The sequence below is a fragment of the Equus quagga genome, chromosome 15, assembly GCF_021613505.1.
Source record: "Equus quagga isolate Etosha38 chromosome 15, UCLA_HA_Equagga_1.0, whole genome shotgun sequence".
NCBI lineage: Eukaryota > Metazoa > Chordata > Mammalia > Perissodactyla > Equidae > Equus > Equus quagga.
In genome coordinates, this window is record NC_060281.1 from 79,806,526 (window position 1) to 79,826,313 (window position 19,788).

Below are 19,788 nucleotides of genomic sequence, written 5' to 3' on the forward strand. Positions count from 1 at the left end.
TTGGCTTTTGTAGGTAGAAAGGAAATATTCCAGAGGCTGAAACAACCCTCACACATCTTGGGAAGTTACAAGGTCCTGGCTTTCTAGTTTCCCTATATTTTCAGTGTTCATGCGAGGTAAGGTTTTTTGTTTTTGACTTTGGATTCTAGGAGACACAATTAGGATTTCTGAGCAGCCAGGCTACCGTTAAACAGAGGGTGTGATACGTTTGAACTGATAGATGATGACTCCATCTTAAGAGCAGCATTAGGTCTGTAACGTCTTTGAAGGATTATTTTTCTTTACCAGAACTTGGGGTTTTAGGAGTCCTGGTGAAGTTGAGCTGTTAGGAGTGTGAAAATTTCAGGGTAGAGAGGCAAAAATTGTTTTACTGTTGACTGTGGCAGTTAAAATGGGAGAAGAGTTTTTCCCGTTTTCTGCAGAACTGTGGAACACTAGGCTGCAACTGGGGTGATTTAGGTATGTATTTATATAAGCAGACTGAAAATATTCCCGTAATTCATTTTTTCTCTCTCTCTTTCCCCTCTTTAGTGATCTGGCTCTCTTTCTATTTGAAGCCCAACAGGAATTTGGCCTCCAAAGCTATCAATCTTGTCCAGTTAGCCCTACTAACTGGAGAGACTATCCAAACAGATAGGCTCCAGCACATCCTAGAGCGGATTTCACTCCCCCAACAGCTGGACCTTGGGGGTTCTAATTTGATCAGGCCCATATCTACTGCCAGGAAGTGGCAGCTTTTAACTATTTTATTCTTTGATTCGGATGTAGAAAAACCACATTGCCACGGAGATGGGATTGGGTTGATGGTTTATGAAGTTCTTTCCAATGCCTGCACCTTGTTAATTTCAAAGGCCAAATGGCTCCAGCTGGCTAAAAACAAAATATAAGCTGAAAGTTTTTCTAAGGTTTAGCATTTTATCAGCTGTTGTTGAGACAGTTGTATATAGATGTATCTGGAAGCTTTTCAATGACAGGGCAAGATGTGAGTGAAGGTACATAAATGACCCCTACTGAGCTGGGCCAAGAGGCAGCATATATGAAGCCTTTTCAAATAGCCTTGAACTAAGTTATTGACAGTTAAACTACCAGCCAACTCAGGTTGATTTCTGTTATTTTTTAGGCCCCTCAAAAACCTTAAGCTTCATACATACTCAAAATATTTATGGCATCATTTTAACATCAAATAGTGGACTGTATTAGGGAGACCAGCTCTGCCCAGCTCTGCCCCTGAGTATTGAGGGGGTTAGGCTAGATAAATAGTTTTCAAACTTTTTTTTCGCTATAAAACCTTTCTTTGAGGGCCAGCCCTGTGGCCCAGTGGTTAAAGTTCCGCACGCACTGCTTTGGTGGCCCGGGTTCGCAGGTTCGGATCCTGAGTGCAGACCTACTCCACTCATCAGCCATGCCGTAGAGGCATCCCACATACAAAACAGAGGAAGACTGGCACAGATGGTAGCTTAGGGCTCATCTTCCTCAGCAAAAATGAGAAGGATTGGTGGTCCATGTTAGGGTGAATCTTCCTCACAAAAAAACCCACCTTTTATTCAAATGCAAGCTAACAAGGAAGCTCTATATATGACATGAAAGCAGAAGTTTGCACATTTATTCTTTCAACAAGGATTTGTTGAGTTGTTTTCTTCGTAACAGGCACTGAGAACACAATAGTGGCTTTTGGTAGAAGAGGACTGAATGAATGATGATAAAAATGTATTTCTTTCACCTCCCTCAAGGAAAAATGACAAATGCCACACAAATTGTAAACTCATGTAGTGGTTCGGTGCATAATTCTAGTTGGGATTGTTAGCCCTCTGATTTGGGCCTTGGCTTTTGGCCCCTGACTTAGTCCTGGGCTGAAAGGTGGACTCAGGTACAGCTGGGAAGTTTTCTGATTCAAATCATCATTGGGTTCAAATGATTGATTATCCCTCTGGAAGGCAGCACCAGCAGAGAAGCTACAAAGACACTTTAAAACTGAGCTTTAGCGCTGGTTTTACCTTAACAGCACACTGCACAGCCAAGAAAAATTAGGAGTGGAGCAAAAAATAGAGACCAAATACCTCTGGGAGAAGGCCCGAAGCAGCTCCTAAGGAAAGCTGCAATAAAGTGACAGGAATTTGTTTTTTCCACTTTGAGACTGGTGACATCAGAACATGAGTTCAAGGCACATATCCTTAAGAGGAGATGTTCTGCCGCTGGTCTCACTAGCCAGATTATCCGTCAGCTCCAGGCTTTTGACAGGATGTGACTGGTTCACGCTCAGCTCCAGGATCTTAAAAGAGTTACAGTTTGAAGCCAGAATGAATGGCCACGATGCCTGATGTTAGACTTTCATAGGTCACCTTCTGAAAACCTGCATCTTCTATCATCTCCTTGAACTCCTCCTAAAACACACAGAAAGATAAGCAAGGGTCACCTGCATTTCAGCTTTAGGGCCTCTGTTGTAAGCAACAGAAATTTTGTACCTGAGAGGGGAACTGTCGGATACTCTCTACAAGGTATTGGTAGGACTTCCAGTCTCCTGCGATGACCTCTCCCAGGACAGGAATGACCTGGAAGCTATACAGATCATAAAGCCTAAACAAAAAGGCAAAAGATTAATATTAGAACATGCCCCTTGATAAGAAGTAAGGGCTAAGCCTGGGGTCATAAACTCAGATGCCTGTAGGGGTCAAGCAAGTACCTGAAATGCAGTGTGCCAGGTGCAAGATGAATAGAGAGTGTTGAGGATGTGGTGACGGGTGCAGTTAGGAAGTACCATAAAAGTGGAAGAGGGACAGCTGCTGCTCAGCACTGACTATCGCCATGTGAGAATATAAGCTCACTCAGGGTTGCCATAGATCTGATTTCTCAAGTGAAACTGGAAATCCAGATTTTTATGTAAAATTTCCTGATTTTTAAATATGGACATCTATATCAATTTCTTAAAATACCATGAGTCAAACAAAATACATATGTGGGCTGACTTAGCCTCTGGTTACTGGTTTGAGATGCTTTGGACCTAAGTGTTGTCATTCAGAACTGGCTGATCCTTGACGTGGCACTGTCCCTTGGGGACTCTGGGACTCTGAACAATGAGGTTCATGCTTATAGCTTACTGGCTGTTTTCCATCCATTTTGGGAAACTCTTGGCTAGACAATGAGAATAAAGCCCTGTTAACAATGCCAACCTGGATATGAGGGGATTGTTCACTTGGCTAAACTCCAGACAGAGAAACCGTCCTCCTGGTTTCAGGACCCGGTGGGCTTCCTGGAGTGCCTGAGCAAGACAAGGAACAACAGAACACACTCCTCAGCAGACCTCACTCAGTTCTGTGAGGCGACACAGCTTTAGCTTCTGTGGGCATTTAAAAAACTATCATTTCCCATAGAGCCTTGTTCACTCTCAGTTGGGAAGCATTAACAGTACAAATAACCCTGCAATATCCTAAATTTTTATTTTTTTATTTTATTTATTTTTTTTTGAGGAAGATTAGCCCTGAGCTAACATCTGCTGCCAATCCTCCTCTTTTTGCTGAGGAAGACTGGCCCTGAGCTAACATCGTGCCCATCTTCCTCTACTTTATATGTGGGACGCCTACCACAGCATGGCGTGCCAAGTGGTGCCACGTCCGCACTCGGGATCCGAACCGGCGAACCCCGGGCCGCCGAAGTGGAACGTGTGAACTTAACTGCTGCACTACCGGGCTGGCCCCAATATCCTTAATTTTTTAGGCATTCTGTTGCCCATGAAGAGAAGGCGACTGGGAGTAATCTAAACTGATTCAGATTGGTACAATGCCTGTGGTAGGCAAGTTTAGAATGACTTATTGAAATCACAATGGATATCTTCTTTGACCCAGCAATTTTACTTCAAGGAATCTATCTTAAAGAAATGCTTCCACTGTGGAAATAACATGTATATGGGTTATTCACTACAGCACTATTTGAACAACACAAGATTAGAAACATCTTAACCGTTCAAGAGACGGGTTAAATTATGGAATATATCTATACCAATGGAATCTATGCACCTATTTAAAAAAGGAAGAGCCAGTGCTCTTTATGTACTGACATGGAAAAATCACCAAGATATATTTTTAAGGAAAAAAAGCAATGGGAAAAATGTTTCATATGCTAATATTTGTATAAAAAAAGAAAAGAAAAACATTGAATATGCACAAAACATCTTTGCAAAGATATGCAAGAACTTGATGACTGAAGGGAGAGGAGGCACTGATGGTTGGGACACAACGGGGGGGAGGCAGACTTTCACCTTTTGTACCTTTTGAACTTTGACCCTATTCTGAATTTTTTTTTTAATTAAAAGAAATAATAAACTGGCTACAGACACAGGACAGGTCATAAAAACCAAGCTAAAGAGCATCATAAAGAATGTTGCACCCAAAGCAGAGGAACCAGGTAACTGGAGTCTTCAAGTGCTTTGGACAGAATGGTAAAGTAGAAATAAAGAAGCGCTGCGTCAGATTAAGAGCTGAACATTCCCTTCTCCCTACAGAGGGACCATGACTCCAGCTACCTTCTGCTAAAATAGGGTTTGAGTGCCTTTTTCTGTGCTGGCCTCAGAAATGCCTCTGATCTTCTGCAAACTCCCACGGGGTCAGACGGCTTCATGAGTGAGAGGAAACAGTTGAAATGCCAGAGCAAGGCTGACAGTCTCAAAGATGTAAATGCCACCCTAAGCAACAAAGGCTTCTATGGGGATCTGCTTTGTGGTTTTGGTCTTTTTCAATTTTGTGACTAGGAAAATTGGCAGCTTAAAGGATTGAGGCACCTACGCCTCGAGCAGTCATTCTACTCAAAAGCTGGGCCCAGAGAAGCATCTCTCCTTCCTTCCTCATTCACTGTGGAGCTGCCCCAGGAGAACTAACATCCTGAGAGTCACACAAGCTGAAGATGCAGCTACTCGTACCCGATCAATGTGTGTGACATTGCGGATCCCAAAGGCAATGGTGTAAACATCAAACTTGTCATCATCAAAGGGCAGTTCTTCAGCATCTCCCAATACCCAAGCAAGTCCTGAAAGAGAAAATCAGTTCTGGTCTCAGTCTGGGTAGCAGTCTCTTCTGCATCCAGCAAATTGTCAAACATGAGGAGGGGGTCGTGGGAACCCCTGAATTTGTAGTCAGCCAGGCAGAAGTGTGTGCAGCCTGGACACCCCATTTGCAGCTGGCTTCTGAAGTCTTGTGGCTCTGAGCCCTCAAACCTGTCGAATCTGAGGCCAACTCTGGATAGTAAGAGAATTGAACTGACCTGTTGGACACCTAGTTGGCGTGGGAGAACCGGAAAACTATTTGGTGCGGGGCAAATACCACACATGTGGTATCAGAAAACATCACACACCTGTCTTCTCCATGGGATTCCTGGCCATGGTCTTCACAGTGTCCTCCAGTCCTGAGAACTTGAAGCTGGTGTCCTTTAAGTTTAGCAGGAAGTCCTTCCCCCAAGGCTCTCAGAGTAGAACTTGCTGCATACTTAGTTATGCCTCCCTTCAAACAATTTTTATCTAAGTGTTTTGTGTAGAGCACTGTGGTTAAGGGTGGTTAAGGTCCTGGGGTGAGGCTGCCTGGATTCTAATTCCACCTGCACCATTTATTAGCTGTGTAATCTTGAATAAATGACTTTGTCTCAGTTTTCTCATCTGTAAAATGGAGTTAATACTAGTACCTACTTCAGAGGGTCATTAGAAGTATTCTGAGTACAGAATTTAGCACAGTTATATTGGTTCTGTTGGAGTCACAGAGAATCCAAGTGTCTAGGCCCCAAGTGTGGTCATGAATTCAGAAAACACCCAAGGGAGCCCCCCATCAGAGTGACTCTGTCCTCTAAGGATCCTGATTCAGCTTTAACATTATTCACTTGCAGTGAATGAGACATAAAATAGGATATAGAAGGTAGGCTCTATAGAGGAAGGTAAATGAAAATAACCTTCCTGGAAAGCAAATTACTGGTATTTAACAAGAATCTTAAACATAAACATACCCTTTGACCCAGCTATTTGGTTTTTGGGAGGAGGACATTGATGACATCATCTTAATTACTGCTTACTGAGCCCCTGAGGGCAGGGTTTGTGTTACCACTTTACATACATTATATTATCACATCCTCATACCAACTCCCTGAGACAGCTGTCATTATGACCCTCACGTTTCAGGTGAACAAACTTGAGTATCAGAAAGGTTAAAGTAGGGGCTGGCCCTGTGGCCGAGTGGTTAAGTTCCCGCACTCCCCTGTGGCAGCCCAGGGTTTTGGTGGTTCGGATCCTGGGCACCGACGCAGCACCGCACATCAGGCCATGCTGAGGCGGCATCCCACATGCGACAACTAGAAGGACCCACAACTAAAAGTACACAACTATGTGCCGGGGGGGGGCTTTGGGGAGAAAAAGGAAAAATTAAGATCTTCAAAGAAAAAAAAAAGAAAGGTTAAAGTAGCTTGCCCAAGGTCACACCGATGGATTGGAACTCAGGTAGTTTTATCCCAGAGCTTGTGTTTTTAACAGCTATGCTACCTCCTATTACAAGGTGGTTATTATTTTCTCCATTTTATAGATATGGTAACTGAGATCTAGAGAGTTTCAACACTTGTCCAAGGTTATACTGTCAGTAAAAAAATTAATGAACGCATGCAAAAAATTTATAAATAAGGATGTCACAATGTTGTGCTATATGCAAAAATATTAGGAAAAAATGAAAGATCAATTGCTTATTGGTATGTCACATGGTTATGTGAATCATGAAATATCTATATGGGGGAATATCATAAAAAATAATGATTTTTTTTTTGTTTTTTCGGTGAGGAAGATTGGCCCTGAGCTAACATTTGTGCCAATCTTCCTCTATTTTGTATGTGGGACACTGCCACAGCATGGCTTGATGAGAGGTGTGTAGGTCCTTGCAGGAAATCTGAACCTGCAAACCCCGGGCTGCTGACGGGCTGCTGACATGGCGCACAAGAACTTAACTGCTATGCCACCGGGCCAGCCCCAGGAATTTTTAAAGACGTGGAAAATCTCATGATACAATGCTGAATTAAGGCGGGATACTAAACTGTATATACAGGATGTTCTCAATTTTATAAAAGAAAATGATTCGGAAAAACATAGGAAGAAAATACATTACAATATTGAAGGGCATCTCTGGATGTTGAAATTATGGGTAACATTTACTTTCTTCTTAATACATTTCCAAAATTTTGAATTTAGAAATCCAAAATTTCTCTCAAAGCTATCACTTTTATAACCCATCAAATAATCTCTCCTTTTCATTTTTTTTTTAAGATTTTATTTTTCCTTTTTCTCCCAAAGCCCCCTGATACATAGTTGTATATTTTTAGTTGTGGGTCCTTCTAGTTGTGGCATGTGGGATGCCGCCTCAACATGGCCTGATGAGCGGTGCCATGTCCGTGCCCAGGATTCAAACTGGTGAAACCCTGGGCCGCTGTAGCGGAGCACATGAACTTAACCACTCAGCCATGGGGCTGGCCCCTCTTTTCTTTTTTTTTTCTTTTATTAAAGATTTTATTTTTCCTTTTTCTCCCCAAAGCCCCCTGGTACATAGTTGTATATTTTTAGTTGTGGGTCCTTCTAGTTGTGGCATGTGGGATGCTGCCTCAGCATGGCTTGATGGGCGGTGCCATGTCTGCACCCAGGATCTGAACCAGCGAAACCCTGGGCCGCGGTAGCGGAGCGCGCAAACTTAACCACTCGGCCACGGGGCTGGCCCCTCAGATAATCTTTCTAAGGCTGCTGCCCTCAGAACTTATATTTGGGGAGGAAGTGCTACACATAAAACACTAACAGTGCTATACAAAAAAAATGCCTTTACACATTAACTTTTACATTTATTAAATAATTTCTAGGATCCTCCTACTTAGTTTCAACTTTTTTTCCATAATATTTTTTGCAAAGCCATTCTTATTGGAGATTGATAAAGCAAGGAGGAAAGATAAAGAAAACTGTTCTATGCAGCTCTTAATGATTCCTGTGGAGGGGGATTTGTCTTGGCAGTTAGGAGAGCCTGAAGGGCAAGCTATGCTACGAAAGAGATGACTCCAGAAATGGAACCTTACCTATCATTTCTGTCTTCGGTCTCCATTCTTTGTGGCTGAGCACCAGAGAGAAGGGAAACACGTTTTTCAGTAGGAGTAAGGAAACATAAAGCCTTTGTCTGAAAACACTAGTGACTGTCTGCCTTCTGATCAGTGTTGATGGTTAACAAAAGAGCCCTTCATCTTGGGGCCAAGTGGGCTGCAGCTCCTCTAGGCAGCTTGTTCTGGCGGTGGGAGGAGGAGGAGGAAGAAGAATTGAGCTAAAATAACCATGGACGCTCCTGGTGGGGGAAGGGGAGGAGAGAAACGCTGATGCTGACTGAGGGACTTGATCTTCTTTGTTGCATGCCACTGCCTCTCATAGCGGCTGCCTGCAGTGCTTGGCCAGCTTGGGAGAGGGCAGTGCTGTGGTCTGAAAAGTTGGGTAAAGGTGGTGCAGCTGCCAGATCACGACTTCCACTTGAAAAACTTGTGGGTGGGGGAAGTATTTTAGAATATCAAAACAAACAGAAAGCCAAATGTAAAACGTTCGTCTTTAGGCTAGGGCACCACCTGTCCATTTTGAGGTTGCAGTGGGTTCCTAGAGGCTGTTGGGAGTACTGTGGGAGAGGAGTTTGAGTACTGTTTACAGGTGTTTCTTCAACTGTATCAGTTGGGTCCTCTGAGAATCAGATGCTGAGATGGAGGTAGGAGTGCAAAAGGGTTTTTTTTTGGGGGGGGTGGGCACCTGGGAAAGATAAAAGGACGAGGAAGCAAGATGGAGTGGGGAAAGCCTTTAGACCTTGAAGCAGATCTGATAAAGCCTCAGCCTACCCAATAGGGAGCTCAGGAGCAAAGACTGCCTGTTAAAAGAGTCCTGTGTGGGAAATGTCTGGGCCCTGGTAGCCCCCCGGTGCTCAGTCATCTGCTGGGCGCTGCCAGGAAAGAGCCGGGCTCAAAAGCTGAGGCAGAGCCTGAAGGTGCTGAGAGCTGGAGGCTGTCAGCTAACTGCACTTGTTGTATGGCTGAAAGGCAAGTTCGTTCTTTAAGGGCAGGGTACCTGCTTGGCTTCCACATCAATCAAACCATCCTAGTACTGAAAGGGGAATGGAGTGGCTGAACAATAGGACGTTTGGGTCATCGAGGAATTGCTGGGAATTGAAAGCAAACCTTCTGTCTCAGGGTCCAAGAGCTGAGATCCAAAGATTCAGCTCCAATTCGGGATAGGCCATTTAAGCTGTTACTGGGGCTGGCCCTGTGGCACAGTGGTTGAATTTGGTGCGCTCTGCTTCAGTGGCCCAGGTCTGAGGGTTCGGATCCTAGGTGGACCTACACCACTTGTCAGCCATGCTGTGGTGGCAACCCACATATAAAGTAGAGGAAAACTGGCACAGATGTTAGCTCAGGGCTAGTCTTCCTCAAACGAGAAAAAGGAAGATTGGCAACAGATGTCAGCTCAGGGCGACTCTTCCTCAGCAAAAAAACCCAAAAAAACAAAAAGCTGTGTTACTTGAGTAACATACTTAACCTCTCTGGGCTTTGGTTATACCCTTGTCACACAGGGCTGATAATCTAACCCCCTGGGTTGCTGAAATAACGTATATAACAGCACACAAACTGGACTCAGCCACACAAATTACCTTCAACTCCTGCCTGTCTCTAAGTTTTTGAAAACTAGAAAATAAAGCACTTCAACATTTTACATATTCCTTCTTATTTTATAAACACAAACATTTCCTCCACGTCTACCTTCTGTAGGACTTACCAGCTTTGTATCCTTGAGCACGGGCTTTCTGCTTTCCAATCTTTAGCATCTCCTTATTGATATCACAGACCATGACACGGGAACCACCTAAGGAATCCTCTTCATTCTGGTACTTTTTGGCAATCTCTTCCCAGGATAAATTTTGTTGGGCCCTTAGCTGCCTCTTCTGCTTTCTCTGATGCTGTGCCTGAACGTATTTAAGGAACCGGAATGCAATGTCACCTGTAGGAAGCCAACAGGAGGAAAGATGCAAACACAAACACAAAGAAAAAACCCAGCATTTCCTAAACCCAAAAGGAACACCAAAGGTATAGCGGTTGAGGATTGTATGAAAATTGAAGGGACCAGCCCAGTAGCGCAGCAGTTAAGTGCGCATGTTCCACTTCGGCGGCCTGGAGTTGGCCAGCTTGGATCCCGGGTGTGCACATGGCAGCGCTTGACAAGCCATGCTGTGGTAGGCGTCCCACATATAAAGTAGAGGAAGATAGGCACGGATGTTAGCTCAGGGCCAGTCTTCCTCAGCAAAAAGAGGAGGACTGGCAGTAGTTAGCTCAGGGCTAATCTTCCTCCAATAAATAAATAAAGGAGTAACTTTTTTTTAACAGCAACTTTTTTAACCTCTAAGATTCTTTAAAAAAACTTTTTAAAAAAACTGCATAAGTGGGGCTGGCCCCGTGGCCGAGTGGTTAAGTTCGCGCGCTCCGCTGCAGGCGGCCCGGGGTTTCGTTGGTTCGAATCTTGGGCGAGGACATGGCACTGCTCATCAAACCATGCTGAGGCAGCATCCCACATGCCACAACTAGAAAGGACCCACAACGAAGAATACACAACTATGTACTGGGGGGGCTTTGGGGAGAAAAAGGAAAAAAAATAAAATCTTTAAAAAAAAACTGCATAAGTAATGCATGGACACATTCTTACTACAAAAGACTCAATGCCTAAATATATAGAACGAAACATGAAAGTTGCCTTCTCTGTCCACACCATCTCCAGACATAACAAGTGTTAAGAGCTTAGTGTGCAGCCTTCTACTCTTTCTCTAATAGTTTTTATGAAAGTCATATAAGGGTATAGTTGCCAGCAACAATTCCCTGCCCCACCACTTCCCACTGCCAGTGCAATTCCCCAGAGATCATCTTTTCCAACGATTTTAGCTGTTTCTTTTGCTTTACTTACAAATTTATAATATCTGTCCTCCCATCTCCTTATAGATACCTGTGTAACCTGGAGTAATAAACTAATCAGTATTTTATTCTTATTTCATCAACTGCAGACAGTATCTCGTTTTTTTGTTTTTGTTTTTTTTTTTTTGAGGAAGATTAGCCCTGAGCTAACTACTGCCAATCCTCCTCTTTTTGCTGAGGAAGACCGGCCCTGAGCTAACATCCGTGCCCATCTTCCTCTACTTTCTATGTGGGATGCCTACCACAGCATAGCTTGTCAAGCAGTGCCATGTCCGCACCTGGGATCCAAACCTGCGAACCCCAGGCTGCTGAAGCGGAACGTGCAAACTTAACGTCTGTGCCACTGGGCCGGCCCCCTAGACAGTATCTCTTGACTCCCTTTAACCTTCCCTCATATGTACTTTTACTCTGTCACGACTGATAACATTTTATTTCTTCTACCACTGTAATTAAGCCTTCTGTGCTTTGTTGATGGTTTGAGTCTAAAAGCTGAAAATCAAAAGTGTTCATGTTATTGTGACCAGGTAAATACTGTTTGGGCAAAGCCAGTGCTTTCCAGGATCATGTTTCCTTTCTCATAACGCTGTTTCCTTGTCTTTGTTTTTCTTACACTATTTGCAAGAAATATATCCTTAAGTTTTTCCAGTCTCTCCATCCAATTACATATTCTCCAGTCACATTTCAGTATATTGAAATACATTTATATGTATTCATATGAATAACTTAAAAACATAAATGGGGACCATATTATACACATTGTTATATAACTTTTCTTTTTCTTCCCACTTAATGTATCTTTGAGACTTTTCCATCAGTAGTTATAGGTTTTTCTCATTCTTATAGTTACATAATATTTCATAGAACAGGTGTATCTTTATTTAAAGCCATCTTTATTGAGGCAGAAATAGGTTATTTCCAATTTTTCACTATTACTAAAAATGATGCAGTGAGCATGTTTGTAGCTCTGTCTTTTTTTGTCTTTTTTAATATATAGTTACCTTTTTTTAAATGAAGACCGACACCTGAACTAACAACTGTTGCCAGTCTTTTTTTTTTTCCTGCTTTTTCTCCCCAAATCCCCCCAGTACACAGTTGGGTATTTTAGTTGTGGGTCCTTCTAGTTGTGTCATGTGGGACGTCACCTCAGCGTGGCCTGACAAGTGGTGCCATGTCCGCGCCCAGGATATGAACCAGCGAAACCCTGGGCCGCCAAAGTAGAGCACAAGAACTTAACCACACAGCCATGGGGCTGGCCCCTAGAGTTACATTTTATTTTATTTTATTTTTTATTTTAGTTTTTGAGGAAGATTAGCCCTGAGCTAATATCTGCCGCCAATCCTCCTCTTTTTGCTGAGGAAGACTGGCCCTGAGCTAACATCCGTGCCCATCTTCCTCTTAGAGTTACCTTTTAATTACAATTTCTAAATGGGCAGTTGCCAGCATGCGGTAATGCTGCTGGTTATGGTATATCAGAGATGTAGGCAGCTCTGACTGAAACCCTTCTGTAGCTATATATTAGTGCAATATTTTTATTTATTTATTTATTATTTATTTATTTATTTATTGCTGAGAAAGATCCATCCCGAGCTAACATCTGTGCCAATCTTCCTCTATTTTTTAGTTTGTGGGCCACCAGCACAGCATGGCTGCTAACAGAGCAGTGTACGTCTGTGCCAAAGAACTGAACCTGGGCTGCTGAAGCAGAGCACGCTGAACTTAACTGCTAGGCCACTGGGGCTGGCCGTGTGCAAGATTTTTTTAAAACTAGATATCTAGAATTGTAACTGTGGGATCCCAGTCTATAAACATTTTACATTTTGATAGTTTCTGCTAAATTGTCCTCCACTGGGCAAAGTGTCTTATTGCTTTCTGAGCCTCCACTGGGGAGAGGACCACACCAATAAAGCCACACATAAAATGTTTCAAACGTGAAAATTATTCTACTACAATTTATTATTACACATTATTCTATTATATAGATCATCACATCATTACATTATGTTATACATTATTCCAATGTAATTTAACATGAACATTAACCATGTAATGACGTCACCACGGTGCATTTTTTAAGCCCATGATATTTTTCTCTCCAAATGCCTAGTGTGCACCAAGTAACACAGGACCAAGCATAAACACTTGAGCTTTTGATATCTGATTTGATAGTGGATTTGGGAGAAAAGGCTGCTTAGAAAGCTTATATAATAAAAGGCACCCCCTCAAAGAAAGAGGAAAAGTGGGTTAAAGGTTAAACAGAAGGTAAAACAGTTATTAAGAATGTAAAATGCCACTGAAGTGAAAAACCGGTCTTTTGGGGCCGGCCCTGTGGCCAAAGGGTTAAGTTCGCACCCTCTGCTTCAGCGGCCCAGGGTTTCGCCGGTTTGGATCTTGGGCACAGACATGGCACCACTCGTCAGACCATGCTGACACGGCGTCCCACACAGCACAACCAGAGGGACTCACAACTAGAACATACAACTATGTATTGGGGGCTCTGAGGAGAAGGAAAAGAAAATAATAAGACTGGCGGGAGATGATAGCTCAGGTGCCAATTTAAAAAAAAAACAACAAAAAAAGCTGGTCTTTTTACTTTGTAATCCTGTGCATTTTAGAAAAGTGAAGGTTTGGGGCCGGCCCGGTGACACAGCGGTTAAGTTTGCACGTTCCGCTTCTCGGTGGCCCGGGGTTCGTCGGTTCGGATCCCAGGTGCAGACATGGCACCACTTGGTAAGCCATGCTGTGGTAGGTGTCCCACATATAAAGTAGAGGAAGATGGGCACGGATGTTAGCTCAGGGCCAGTCTTCCTCAGCAAAAAGAGGAGGATTGGCCGTAGTTAGCTCAGGGCTAATCTTCCTCAAAAGAAAAAAGAAAAGTAAAGGCATAAAGCTGATATTCTGTGCTTTTGATTGACATTCAGTTAAAAAGAAAAGAGAAACTTTTCTTAGCAGTGTACTGATTTTCAATCAGCATCTTCATCTTAACAGTAGATGAGCAAGCTCATTCCAGTAAGAGACACTAATTTCTGTACAAGGTGCTCGATGGTTCCCGATGGTACTAAACTGGACATTACCTGTGCCTCCAGCAACATCCAGCAGCTGGGTCCCAGGAAATGGGTGCATCTTCCCGAGCAGCAAATCCTTCCAAACACGATGGATACCAAGACTCATCATATCATTCATCACATCATACTTCTTGGCCACACTTTCAAACACCTGATAGACTGACATGGGGGAAATACAACATGATTGTGCTATTAACAAGATTAACTTGGAAAAGTCCTAAATGAAAGAGGAGGAAGCTTTTTTCCCCTGAAATTGCCTGTCTTTGCAAGGCGAAGCCAAGCTATAATGCCTGATACCCAAATCTGTGTCTTAACATTACCTTTTTTTAAAAAAGCTTAAGTTACTTCATGTAGGAAATAAACCTCTTTTCTCCTGTCTTAGTTATCTTTATCTAAGACCACTACCTCATAATAATGCCATCTACATACTTGGTACTAAATAGGTTTCTGCTGCTTAGAGGGTGGGGGTGGTAGTGGGATTATATAGTGGTTATTATAATTAGAGACAACAAAATCCATTAAAAAGACACATGACTAACGGGTGGGAGGACCTCAGCTCATCTCTGCCTGCATCACTGAGAAAAACCTCAGGTGCAATCTGGTGGGCAGATGGATGACAAGATGTGAATCAGAGCCAAGTCACACTGCAGAGGGTCCTCATGAATCTTCTCCATAGGATCAAGGCAGAATGTGGAATCTGGGCTAGCTGGAGAGAGAGGGAATTTACCATCCAAGACACTTCAAACAGAGGCTTCTTTGAATGTCCTTGCAACTCAGTTTCTCTAACCATAAGATGAGAAAATCAGTGCCAGCCCCCTACCTCCCCACCATAAGACTGACTTAGGTGACGAAGGGGAGATGCTTTAAATTCCTCAGATGAAATGTGCTGCATAGATCCAAAACACCACTGTCGTGTGCTGAATCAGCAGACTATAGAGCTCTTCCTTTAACGCAGTCTTGACTATCTATTCTCAACCCTGCGATCTCTAAGCTTGCTTTTTTCTTTTGAATATCTTTTGGGTATTGAGGGACACTAAGGCTCAACCCACTGAGTATAAACACTCCTAGCTTTGCATGGTTCCGATAGGCATCAATTTCATTTACTGTGGTTTAGTTAAATAACATCAGTCTCCCAGCAACACCATTCAAATACAATGGTATATTAACTGTGAGTAATTGCATAAAGCACAAACTTCACTAGCAGTTCTTCAGTCCACAAATCACTATGTAAACAACAGATATGCATCATGATCAGTAACCAGTCACATCACTTCTTGTAGTTGGCAGGTCACTATACATCAGTTATTCAGTTCACACACAGACAGCAAAGCAGGCAGTTGTGTTACCTCCTTATCTCTCAGTTGTAAACCCACGCAGCACTTTACAAAACTGGATAACTGAAAGAGGAAACAGGCCAACGGAAATGACAGTGTAGCAAAGGAATGAAAAGTGATAATGTTGGAAGTGAAATTTGAATAGAACGTCAATGGAGTTAGAGAAACAGCTGATGGTGAGAATGTTGATCCTGCTGCCACTGGGGAGACTCTAGATTTGCAGCCACAAAGACTTCGTGAAGATGAACTTATGGACATAAATGAGGATGTGGTTGTGACAAAAAGGTTGAAGATGTCCCAGAGGAAATGATGCCAACAAAGAATTTCACATTTAAAGCAATTCTTGGAGATATTTCAGAGACATTCAAAGTGAAAGGATAAAATCCTAGAAGCCAACAGAAACTTAGAAAGGAGTATGGCAATTTGCCAACGTGTGGAGAAGATGCTCACTCTTAGCACTACCAGAAGGAGCTGCAACTAGAATATACAACTATGTACTGGGGGGCTGTGGGGAGAAGAAGGAAAAAAAGATGCTCACCCTATTGTAAATTATATGATGAGAAGGTAGCAAACAGTGTTCAAACTATTCTTAGTAAATTTTTTACAAAGGAATAAAACAACTTAATTTCCAATGTTTCTAATTTTTTAACTAGGATTTTAATTAAACATTTAAACTTCAATTTAAACATTCTAATTACACTAATTAAAATCAAACCTAATTTTAAATTACAGTGTGCTAAATACATATTCACTTTACTACTTTTTTCATTTCCCTATACATTTCTAACTACAGCAAGGAGTTTTCGATGTTCGATAATTTTTAAAGGTCATGGAACAATTGTAATTTTTCCTACTGATTATTAAAATCATTGTGCATAATTTCAGCTTGCGTGGTCATTTTTATAGTCCTGCACCACTGTGCAAAGGGAAGACTGCTTATACTTCGATCGTGAATCCCAGTCTGGAAGCCATATTTAGCTCAGGGTGTAACTCCTTCCCTACCCGTCGTCGTGTGAAATGTTGTTTATGCGTTGTAAAGCACAATACAGAGGTTAGGCATTATCATTATTTTGGAAGCAACCCATCTGGATTCAAATCCTAGCTCTGCTACTTATTAGCAGAATCTCAGGCAAGTGATTAATATCTCTTTTTCAACAGTTTCTTCATCTGTAAAATCTGGCTAATAGTTCCCACCTCATAGGGTCCTATTTATAAAAATTAATGTAAAGTATTTTAAAAGGTTTCAGGCCCTCAATAAGTGTTTACTATCTTTTTACTTGGCTCTACTTATTTCACTCCACAAGCAGTTATCAAGCTTCTAATGTACATCAGGGACTGAAGATACAGACACAAATGAGCTATTGTCCTAATCCTAGCTTGCTGGGGATTCACAGTCCACTGAAATAAATGTTAATTTAAACTCAATATTCAAGGAATTACAGCGGAGCTATGTATTTAGTAAGGTTGAGGTGAGAGGTAATACAAAGCAGTAGTCTTCCTTTTCCTCTTAGATGGGAAATTTTATTGTGGCTCTTTCTCTTGTTTCCTGGGTGACCATAGGCCAAGTGAAGGAACCTCTTAGAGCCTCACCTCATCCATCTGTAAAATGGGCATGATATCTTACCCGTTGTAAACGGTACAGTCGCAATTTTAAAATAGTTCTTTTCCTTTCCCATGCCTGTGGCACAGTGCTGGACACAAAGAAACTGCTCAACAATATCTAACATTTACTGAGTAACTAGGAAGTGCCAGGTATTGTTCAAAACGCTTTAATGTATGAAGTAATCTAATGCTCATAAGAACTCTAAGAGAAAGGTTACTATTATTCCTACTTGTAAAATTTGGCAGCTGAGGCACAGAGAAGATAATTTCCTTCTTCCTTTCTATAAAAAATGGCCTGTCGTTTCGTCAAGAGGTGAAGAATGTGCGCTCTGTAGTCAGACTAAACTGGGTCGGAATACTGGTTCCGCCACTTACTAGCTATGTTAAACCGGGCAAGTTCTTGCTTAACCTTTAAATCTCAATTTCCTCATGTATGACATGGGGATAATACCCACCATCAGGAAGTTGAAATGAGAACTGAAAATAATGTCTGCACGGTGCCTGGCTCATCATAAACGCCCAATTGATGGGATTTAGTGATAATTACTCTGCTTAAAAGAGGCGGGGTCTAAGCTCTGCAGGGTCAGGCTGGGGGTAAGTGGAGGTCGGGACTGCACAGGCTATGGCATCGGAGCTAACAGGACGTGAAATCAATCCTTAGTTGGGCAGAAGAAACTAGATCGTAGACGGTCAGATCCCTCCATCCGCCCTCTCGCCCCTTTCACCTTTGCCCCCCTTCTCCTCCTCCGACACAGTCTCAAACCCGAAGTGCGTTTCCGTTGCCCGCTTCTCTTGGGACAAGTGCCGCGCAACTAGCGGGCCCCCGGGCCAGGAGCTACGAAACCCGGGGAGCCTGCAGCACCGCATCACCCGCGACCACCCATGACCGCAGTAGCTCCATAGAACGCAGCTCCCGGAGGCCGCCATCTTGGCAGTCGGGAGACAGCGACGGACAGTACGTCCCGTTGCATCATTAGACGCCCGACGGCAGCCGGTCGGAGACATTATTAGTTGAACGCGTCCTGAACTCTGATGTTACGGAGCTATGCGTAATGTCTGGGATTCAGAGGCTGTTTAGTCTTTGAGTACTACCCGAAATCCCTTCTTCTCTTTCTTCTGAAATTGAGTATAGAATTCACTAGGAATGAGCTGACCTTAGGGAGAGACTCCAATCACCTCTCAGCGGCCAGGTCTCTGAATTTTGCCAACCAATTAGTACAAGTACTAACTCGCAAGATATCGAGTAACTCTTTTGTTCTGGTACAGAAGAGGGAAACTGAGGTACGGTGTGGTTGCAAGGCAAAGATTACAGGGGCAGTTCTCGCAAACCTGGGTGTGTATAATAATCACCTGGTCTTTAAAATGCAGATTCCTGGCTCCACATATCAGAGATTTTGAATCAGTAAATCTGGTATGGGTACTGGGAATCTTCATTTGAACCAGCTTCCCTGGTGATTCTGATGCAGGGAATTCACAGACCATTCTTGAGAAACATATGCTAGACTACTCTAAAAAATAAACATAGGGAATACTGTTCTTTGGTCTTTCCATTTTGTGAACCTAGGAAGTTCATAAATGAGAAGGAAAACTCTGGTATCTATTTAGCAAGTCAAACCAATCACCACTCACTCTCCCTCTCCTGCTGTCACGAAGCTACATTTCTTGTTCCAACTGGCATAGCATGGGTGTTTTACTTCAACCCCAGATTTTCCTGTTCTTTTTTTTGTGGAAAGGGTAACGTAGACCATCTTGCACAAAAAAGGATGGAGGTGGTAAGTTTTGCTTGGATTTATGTGTGTTTCTGCTTTGATTCTCTTTAAATGTATGTTTTCCGTAAATATTTCACAAAGAGAAAGTGCCAAGGACCCTAAGAAACTATTTTGAAAATGAAAAATCTCTTCCTGGCTTAGTGTAGCCTGACAGATGGACACCTACCATTCTCTTTTGGAAGAACTGCAGTGGGATTTCTCTCTTTTATTTTTATCAGTGATAGAAGGAAGGAATGATTCATCCATGTAATCAGAGTCCTCATAGCTTTGTTAAAGGAAATAAAAGTTTATTAAGGAATCTTAGTATATCTTCGACATCTAGTTATGCATTAGAATGGACCTCAGGATTTGGGGCTATTCCTTCTAGACATCAAATTAAGTTTCCAGACCAGCATTGTGTAGCTATTTTCTCATTTCAATATGATTTGTGGGGGGAAAAAACTGGAAAAGGGGAGGCAAGATAAGGACTGGTAGAGGGCATTTTAAGGAAACTTAAAAATATGACTAGTATCGAATTTCCTTTATCCCAGTTAAAACTGTTAATTTCAGGGGCCGACCCGGTGGCGCAGCAGTTAAATTTGCAGATTCCACTTCTCAGTGGCCCGGGGTTCACCAGTTTGGATCCCGGTTGCGGACGTGGCACCGCTTGGCACACCATGCTGTGGTAGGCGTCCCACGTATAAAGTAGAGGAAGATGGGCACGATGTTAGCTCAGGGCCAGGCTTCCTCAGCAAAAAAGAGGAGGACTGGCAGTAGTTAGCTCAGGACTAACTTCCTCAGAAAAAACCCTGTTAATTTCAAGAAATTGATTGGCATATATACTTATTGTTTTGTATACATGTGATGATTAATAAGGAACCAAAAGGGACCCAATTAGGGGAATTCTAGGATTGTGTCTATTTATTTATTTGTTCATACATGACTGCTGAAATTCCATTCATCTTTCTATGCTCAGCTCAAGTGATACCACCTCTGGGAAGCCCTCCTGTACCTCTCGCAACTGTTTGTACTTCTCTCCTTGGAGCCTCTGCTCTGGTCAGCATTTTG

The 19,788-nt window shown here is 42.7% G+C and overlaps 1 protein-coding gene across 1 annotated transcript; it reads right to left on the reverse strand.

Moving 5' to 3' along the window:
* Positions 1-1,576: 1,576 nt before the first annotated feature.
* COQ5 (coenzyme Q5, methyltransferase) lies at positions 1,577-17,917 on the reverse strand. Its single transcript, XM_046641351.1, has 7 exons — positions 17,698-17,917; positions 14,046-14,195; positions 9,791-10,012; positions 4,910-5,016; positions 3,168-3,256; positions 2,463-2,574; positions 1,577-2,381 (listed from the first exon to the last, which is right to left on the reverse strand). The coding sequence occupies exons 1-7, from the start codon at positions 17,897-17,899 to the stop codon at positions 2,280-2,282; spliced, it is 984 nt and encodes a 327-aa protein (XP_046497307.1). The 5' UTR covers positions 17,900-17,917; the 3' UTR covers positions 1,577-2,279.
* Positions 17,918-19,788: the final 1,871 nt, after the last annotated feature.

What these genes read in the sequence shown, in the direction of transcription:
- COQ5 (XM_046641351.1), bottom strand. Translation starts at nt 17,899, where the DNA reads ATGGCGGCCTCCGGGAGCTGCGTTCTATGGAGCTACTGCGGTCATGGG. An exon ending in TGCTCAAGGATACAAAGCTG is followed by an intron (nt 5,017 to 9,790) that starts GTAAGTCCTACA and finishes TTTCTCTTTCAG; the next exon opens with GACTTGCTTGGGTATTGGGA. An exon ending in TCCGACAGTTCCCCTCTCAG is followed by an intron (nt 2,382 to 2,462) that starts GTACAAAATTTC and finishes TGTGTGTTTTAG; the next exon opens with GAGGAGTTCAAGGAGATGAT.